This window comes from Budorcas taxicolor, chromosome 10 (genome assembly GCF_023091745.1).
Source record: "Budorcas taxicolor isolate Tak-1 chromosome 10, Takin1.1, whole genome shotgun sequence".
Classification (NCBI taxonomy): Eukaryota; Metazoa; Chordata; class Mammalia; order Artiodactyla; family Bovidae; genus Budorcas; species Budorcas taxicolor.
Window position 1 is genome coordinate 34,563,632 of NC_068919.1, and position 8,513 is coordinate 34,572,144.

The 8,513-nt window shown below is 53.7% G+C and overlaps 1 protein-coding gene across 1 annotated transcript; it reads left to right on the forward strand.

Annotated features, from left to right (window-relative positions):
- Positions 1-283: 283 nt before the first annotated feature.
- On the forward strand, positions 284-2,115 carry CHST14 (carbohydrate sulfotransferase 14). The gene has a single exon (XM_052646981.1). It carries the CDS (start codon positions 284-286, stop codon positions 1,412-1,414), a length of 1,131 nt encoding a protein of 376 aa, XP_052502941.1. The 3' UTR covers positions 1,415-2,115.
- The last annotated feature ends 6,398 nt before the right edge of the window (positions 2,116-8,513 follow it).

The window sequence follows — 8,513 nt, forward strand, 5'->3', positions numbered from 1 at the left end:
GCCTGTGTCACCGCGGGGCCGGGGGAGGAGAACGGCCGGGCGGGACATCCGGCCCAGGTCCCTCGCCGCGCCCGCGCTGCCCGCCGCCCGCCGACCGCTTCGGCGCCGCATCCCGGGAGTGGGCCACCCCGCGCGCGCCGGGGGCCTCCAGCCCGCGTAGCTCTCCCCGATCCCTTCCGGGCTCCGCGGGTCCAAGCCCCCGGGCCCGCCCCCAGCCCGAGCCCGCCTCCCAGACAGCCCTCGGATCAGCCTGGCCCACGCAGGCCCCCGCCCCGGGAGCACGATGTTCCCCCGCCCGCTGACCCCGCTGGCGGCCCCAAATGGCGCCGAGCCCCTGGGCCGGGCGCTGAGGCGGGCGCCCCTGGGCAGGGCCCGGGCTGGGCTGGGCGGGCCGCCCCTGCTGCTGCCGTCCATGCTGATGTTCGCGGTGATCGTGGCTTCCAGCGGGCTGCTGCTCATGATCGAGCGGGGTATCCTGGCCGAGATGAAGCCCCTTCCCCTGCACCCTCCCAACCGCGAGGACGCGGTCTGGCGCGGGACGATCCCCAGGCCTGGGAGGCTGTCCCTGGATGCGGGGGACTCGGACCTGCAGGTGAGGCAGGACGTCCGGAACCGGACCTTGCGGGCAGTGTGCGGACAACCGGGCATGCCCCGGGACCCCTGGGACTTGCCGTTGGGGCAGCGGCGCACCCTGCTGCGCCACATCCTCGTGAGTGACCACTACCGCTTCCTCTACTGCTACGTGCCCAAGGTGGCCTGCTCCAACTGGAAGCGGGTTCTGAAGGTGCTGGCGGGCGTCCTGGACAACGTGGACGTCCGCCTCAAGATGGACCACCGCAGCGACCTGGTGTTCCTGGCCGACCTGCGGCCTGACGAGATTCGCTACCGCCTCCAGCACTACTTCAAGTTCCTGTTTGTGCGGGACCCCTTGGAGCGCCTTCTCTCTGCTTACCGCAACAAGTTTGGCGAGATCCGAGAGTACCAACAGCGCTACGGCGTTGAGATCGTGAAGCGGTACAGGGCTGGAGCGGGGCCCAGCCCTGCGGGGGACGATGTCACCTTCCCCGAGTTCCTGAGATACCTGGCGGATGAGGACCCCGAGCGCATGAACGAGCATTGGATGCCCGTGTACCACCTGTGCCAGCCTTGTGCGGTGCGCTATGACTTTGTGGGCTCCTATGAGCGGCTGGAGGCAGATGCCAACCAGGTGCTGGAGTGGGTGCGGGCACCGCCCCATGTCCGATTCCCAGCTCGCCAGGCCTGGTACAGGCCAGCCAGCCCTGAAAGCCTGCACTACCACCTGTGCAGTGCCCCACGGGCCCTGCTGCAGGACGTCCTGCCCAAGTATATCCTGGACTTCTCCCTCTTCGCCTACCCATTGCCTAATGTCACCAGAGAGGCCTGTCACCAGTGACCATGGGTGTGGGCCAGCAGTTGTTGGGGACTGGTTTTGACAATGCCAGCTTCTGTGTTGCCGTACAGTGAAACCTGGGCTCCAGCGTTTCTCTTTGTCTAAATGCCTAGCTGGAAAGGACTGCCCTTGGAAGTTCCTTGTCCAGGGCGGGTGCCCACAGTGGCTCAGACGACAATGTTGGACAGGTGGCCTGGTGCTCTCCATAGGGGCGTTTCTTGGGAGCCAGTGTGATCCTTCTTGCCCTGGCAGGGCAAGATACCAGTTTTTCTAGTGAGGTACTACATCTCTTCTCAAGACCGGCTCCATGGCCCTGCCTGCAGGGATTTTACTGTCCACTTGATCAACCTTAATTTAACCTGTAGCCAAGCCCAGAGGTGGTGCCAACCAGGAGCATGACCAGAGCTGGGGGCCATGTGGCTCTGATCTCCTGTTCATCCACTTCATGTGCCTTAGGGCTGGAGTCAGTTGTGCCTTATAAATGACTTCTGTATCGTTCTGCTTCAGACTTACAATTTCCTATGCTTGCCAGGTTCTTTCCATTTTTTCCAAGGAAAGGAAAACTGAAAGGGCCCCTGCCTGATAGCTCCAGTACCTGGCCCTACAGCATCCAAAGACCCCTGTGCCCAGCCTCTTCTTGGGACTCTGGGCACTTTCTCCCATCCCCCAGGGTTGTGACTGTGGCTGATGTATGTGGCTGCCACTTTTCTGATGCATTTATTTAAAATTTGTACTTTTTTATAGAACCTTTGAGAAGGCTTTGTTTTCCTAATAACTGAATTTTTTAATAAAGCCATTTTGTATACAAGGTCAGTATCTCTGATTCTCCCTCTGAGCTCCTGTGTGTCCACCAAGTCCCCTTGATGTCCCTCTCCCCAGAACAGGAGAGAGAGCTTGCAGGTAGAGAAAGTTGTCACTTGCTAGGGCTAGTGCAGTGGGCCGTCATCATACCATGGAGCCTTTGAGAGCTTCCTATAAGCCATACCAATCACTGACTCAGTTTCTGGGGCACCACCATTAAGAAAGGCCCCAGGCCTAGAGCACATCTACATGATTATTCCCTGAAGGTAAGTAAAGATATTTCTCCTCTTAGGCAGGAACACTTCTTGACCGAGGAGGCCCTCAGTTGAAAAGCGGGATCATTGCATGAGCCGGGGGAGGTTATTCCTGGCATTGAGAATTATAAGGAAGGCAAGGAGGAGAATTATAAGGAAAGTTGAGTGGAGGGGCCAGCTTTTGCTGACTTAGATTCAGAGGAGGTTGTGAGCAATGTGGGAGGAGTACTATCAGGGTAGTAGAGGACAGGCCTCAGTGTGACTCATTCAGCTTCTCTCCAGAGACCCCCAGACCTGAAGAACAGGAGGCAGGGTCTGCTAAGCCCCTGGGAGAGAGTCACGGCCAGAGCTGGCCCTAGTCCTAGTTCATAAGTCCCCCATGGGAACTGCTGTACTTCAGGGACCTGGGGCTGTGGTGAGAGGTGATGCCTGAGGGAGGGAGGGAGGTGGAAAGGGCCTCCTTGCAGATGTCGCTTTTACCTGGCCTTGCTACTGGCCTGACTGGAGAAGTAAACTAACCACGTTTGGGGGAAGGGGCTTCTTTGGGCACTCGTGTTTCTTTGCCATGACTCAGCAGGAGGCCTTAACTGATCCCCTGTGTGGGATCCTCAGCTCCTGGAGGTTCCACCTCCGATAGCTCCTACCATGCTCACCATATCTGCCCAGTTACTTGTCAGTCTCTCCCACGGAGAATGTGAATTGCATGAAGGTGAGACTGAATCTTTCCTGTTCACATGACATTCCCAGGACCTAGCCCAAGGGACCAGCAGGAGGTAGATGGCCTTAGCAGGACCAAGGTGGTCATCTTGACGCAGGACAGAGAGTACTGTGCTTGCAGTCACCTAGACTGATTGATTGAGTCCCACCTCTGCTCCTCACCAGCTGCCCAACCATCTCTCTGACCCTCCATATGTTCCTCTGTATCATGGGGATAATAATGCTTATCTTACACGTAGATCGCTGTGAGGAGTAACGAAGACAAAATGAGTCAAAGGCCCAACCCAGCACCTGGTTTGATAGATGTTCTCTGAAATGCTAATTGAACCCCTGATCCCTTGGAGGCCTATGGGGACAGGGAGAACCCAGGACACTGTGTCCACTCACTTTCTCTGCCAACCAGTCAGATCTTCTCTGAGCTTCCGGCCCTTCAGGACCTCCCACCCCTACCCCCACCCTCATCCCCACTCTGTCCCCAGTCTCTTGCTCCTTGGCTGGGAACTGCAGCCCCAGATCCAAGGCAGCTCCTCAGTCTTCCTCCCAAGGCCTTGCAGCATTGAGCCCAGCTGCTGTGTTTGCCTTGTCTCCTTTCAACCCCACAACAGCCGGGTGCTACAGGTTTTAGCCTGTTCTACAGATGCAGAACCTGGCACAGAGAGAGTTAAGTATCCTGAGTGAAGTCCCTCTAATTTGGACCTCCCAAACTGTAGGGGCATGGGTGTGCAGAGTGACAAAGGGAGAGATGGTAGAAGGTGAGGGTGTAGAGAGAAGAGGGGATGGAAAGGTTAAGGAAGATGAAGGAGGGTTGGGGGTGGGGATGTGAGTGGATTTAGGGGCATTCACACACATTCTACCTTCGCAGTTCTTTCATTCCTTCATTTGCAGAGAACCCAATTCAGCCCAGCTGACGTTTGCCATTCCCTGCCCTGGAGGAGATGCCGTCCTTGATGTGGTTAGCTTATTGGCTACTCTCGACTAGACAGAGAAGGGTGCCAGGCCACAGAGCATCCTGACAGCCAGAACCAGACACCTTGTAGTGTGGGAGGAGGGTTTGAGGTAAAAGAGGTCCTGCTTAGATCAACTGCCACTTTCTGTCCTTTTTCAGCCTAGAATCAGCCCGTGAGGAACTTCACTGGGGATCTACCTTTCCTTTCAGTAAAACGGACTTCCCCAAAGAAGCTGCCATGGCGGTGGCAGAGAGTTGTGTGGGTGCGGCCAGTCCTAGTGGGGCTTGCCTTATACTGGGTACCCAGGCCAGAGCTGGAGGTGTGTGGTGAGCTGTGAGTCATCAGGGTTGGGCCGAGGGCCTTCTCGGGACTAGACACCTGGCCTCTGTCTACTCAGGATTCCCCCTTTCACCGGGTCCATCCTCATCCCCACATGGAACCAAGCCCTATGCCACTGCCTGGTGACTCTGAAGACAAGTGAGTGAAGTCGCTCAGTTGTGTCCGACTCTTTGTGACCCCATGGCCTATAGCCTACCAGGCTCCTCCCTCCATGGGATTCTCCATGCAAGAGTACTGGAGTGGGTTGCCATTTCCTTCTCCAGGGGATCTTCCCGATCCAGGGATTGAATGCAGGTCTCCCACATTCCAGGCAGACACTTTAACCTCTGAGCCACCCTGAACACAAAGCCCCCTTTAAAACTTACTGCATCCCTACCACTGAGTCCTCTTGGGCACAAGAGCATGATGTTGGCAGCTTAACTTCTCTCAGCTGAGGGTTATGAACAAAGGAAAGAGGGGGAACCCAAAGGGACCTGGCCTTCTGGGTCTGGGTCCTGGCTTCACCTCCAGGATCCAGTTCTGATCCATCTTTCAACCGTCTGAAGCTATTGCCTAGAAACCATGTCACCTTAAATTCTAAAGTCCTTTCCCCTCCGCTTCCCACCTCTGTCCCACCCACCACACAGACCCTCTGCAGGAAACTCCGAAGTCCAAGTGGAACCACTGACCCAGGGGATACAGAGCCCTCACCTTTCCCAGGGGCCAAAAGGAGAGCAAGCCTGCTGGCCCCCTCCCAGGGTGAATCCAGTGCTTTTATTTATTTATTGAGCCAGTCCCTGCCTGGCCTCAAACAAGAGAAAAGACATTTTTTCTCTTCTTAAAGGGAAATAAGAATTCACAATGGCTACTCTGAACTGAGAGTACCTGTGCCAGCCGCACAGTGGAGTACTTTAACTCATCATCCTCTCCCTTCTTAACAATCACCCAACAAGATAAGTAAATGTATTCCCATTTTATAGATCCAGAAAGTAGGACTAAACGACTTACCCAAAGAGGTGGTGGGGCTGAGATGAAAACCCAGCTCCATCAAGTGTTTGGACCTCCATAGGTGAACATGAATCACAAGTTACCCAGCTCATTGGGTTTGCTGCAAAGCATCGTGTTCATTTTCTCTAATTTTTGAGCCCTTTTCCTCCAAATCTCCTTCCAACATTCCCCAAGCAATTCTGTTTGCAGGCCTCTCCAGCTATTATAAAACTGTCCAGAATTGCCCACCCTGAGAATCTACTTTCCAGTAGATCCAGACTGAATATAGTAGATTTTCAGTTTGGGTCTTCTGAGAAGTAGATACCAAGACAGAATTAGATGTGCAAGAGATTAATAGGAGAAAACAGCTGTGAAGGGGGAAGGGAGCAGGAACAGGAGCAGAAATACGCAGGCAGTGTCTCCTGACCCTTGAGAAAGGAGAGCAGGAAGGAAAAATGGGGTGGGAAGAGTCTCAGATTACAGTGCCCCTCTAAGAAAGTCTCAGCAAGGCTAGTGGGAAGTCCCAGGCCAAGACTGCTTTTTGGAAGAGTCCTCCACTGAGCAGAAATGGGGGGACACGAACATCGTAGCAGATTGAGGTGCAGCAGCTGGGGCCTATCAGCCAATTCTCTTCTCACAGCAGGTTCTCTTGAAAGGAGATGTGAGCCAGGCACTTCCACGGCTGCCACACAGACCTGGTTACTCCAATCTGTGGGCACTGGTCTCCATAGGTTCTGTTGACATAATGACCTTTTTCACAAATAGAAAACGGCTGTTAGCCTAGCAAGAGCCTCTAGGTGTCAGGCATCTTGAAGTAAACTGTTCCCCATGGTTATTCCGTGGATTTATAGCAGGACTACTGCCCCTGCTCTAACTCTGGGTGTTGGAAGATGTGTGCTATCACTGTTCCCAAGTGCCTGTACTGTAATTTTCATGATGTGTTCTCTGAAACTTACCCAACTCACTGCAGGCTTGGGTTATCTTTGTTTTGCATCTTCATCATTGATTGTGTGGATATTGATGATTATCTTTGCTTAGCTTCCATGTCTCATAGGCTCACCCTTTCAGCTGAGAGCAGAATCACCCAGAGATTGAGTCTGGGTGATGGAGCCCCAGATCTCCAGGGCATACAGTCTAGATTTTCTCCCAATAGGCTCATCCAGATGGACTTAAGCTGCAGGACAGCTTGAGAGGGAAGCAAAATTCCCCTAAAGAGAGCTTCTAGGGACCTGCATGCCCAGGAGTACCAGGTACTCTGTAGACTCCTCTACCGAGCTCTTTGTACTGCCTGGCCCCAGACCCCTCTGTAGGGGAGTCCCCATGGAAACAAAGAGAATCACAGTGTTAATCCTGATGGTGCCCTTGTGGGGAGATCAGGAGGACCAAGTTTGGGCCTGGTCTTCTGCTCCTCAACCCTCCAGCAGGAAAACTTTGCGAGCCTCAGCCTTTGGGTGGGGCTTGGGAGACAGAAACACATGAGGGGCTTGAGGAACTTAGGAAGGAGGTGCCTGTTATGTTACTTCTTCCACTGGCCCTGCAATGCCCACCCCCAGATCTGCTGGGCCACCACCTCAGGGACGATTTGCAGATGAAGGGAGCCATCCATCTCACAGCAGCCTAGGAGCCAGGAAGTCATGAAGCCTCCACTGGACCATTTCTCTGTCCTCAGCCCTGGAGAGCTGAGCTGCATCTGAAACCCCCACCAGAGCCCTAGCAGAGTCCCAGGAGTCCAAGCACTGTGGTCAGAGGGACCATCAGGGCAGAGGAGTCCATGGGAGCCAAGTTTCAGGCTGGCCCTGAGCACACTGCTGCTGAGGGCCTTGGGCTGCCTGGAGGAACACCCTGGAGGCAGGCCCAAGAACGTTGGTTTGGCTAGTTGAGGGGAATGGGGCAAAGCTTTCTGGATGAGGAGTTAAGCCAAACTGGGAGTCAACTGATCCCTGGAAACGCAGACATGCCTCTATCACACACACACACCCACCCAGCCCACGTTCCCCCTCCCATCACCCACCTAGTGAGAAGCCGTAAGGAACCTCTTCCCCAGAAACTGCTGGGAAAGCAGCAGTAGTAGGCTGGTTCTCTGAAGGTGGGGGTAACTCCTGCTGCCTGAGTGCAAGTGTTTGCAAGTGTCCAGTGATAAAAAGAGAGCTCTTCTGAGAGATGAAAGAGAAGGCTGGCCTAACTAAAGCAAGAAAGCCAGGAGGTTAAACCCAGCTCCTGCACAACTTTTAGGGAGGAGTCTTTGCTTTCTGTCCACTGGGACTGCCCTCAGCCCAAGCACACAGATAACAGAATAAATGGATGGAGGACAGTGGGACAATGGGCGCAGAGGAAGGATAGAACAAAGAAGAAGACTCAGAGTCAAAGCTCGGATACTTGGCCCTCCCTGAAGCTTTTCTCAACTACTGACTAGTTAGTCCCTTCCTTCTCTGAAGTCCCATGGTCCCTAGTACATACTTCTAGGAGAGCTTTCTACCCATGGTGTTACTTGTCTGCCCCTGCCCTATAGCCTGGGAGTTTCTCAAAGGCAAGAGTCAGACTTTGTTTCTCTTTGTATTTGTAGCACATAGTAGGTGCTCAATAAAGGCTGAATAAGTGGAAGGTCAGCAGAATAAATGGATAAGTACGTGAATAAATGGATGAATAGATAGATGGATGGATGGATAGGTGTGTGTGTACATTCTGAATGGGAGGATGAATGGCTAAATGGATAAATAATTGGATGGATGGCAGGATGAATGGATGGATGGGTACGTGGATGGATGGATGGATGGATAAACAGCATCAAGGAAAATAGAGGAACTTCTGTAGGAGGAGAAATCAAGAATCACAATGAACATCTACCTGGTGGCTAGCATATTGCTTCTTAAAAGGAGAGAACTAGAAGGAAGGAGAGATATTGCACTAAGGAAGAGATGGCAGAGGTTTGTGAGATGGAGCAAGCAGCCCAGGATTCGGCCCTAGGTTTGCTGAGACGCAGGATGGAAAGTAGTGCTACCAGGATTGGCAGGAAAATAGAAAAGAGACAGATGTCATGAAAAGTAAAACTGAGAGAAGCCTGGGAGTTGAAGTGTGACC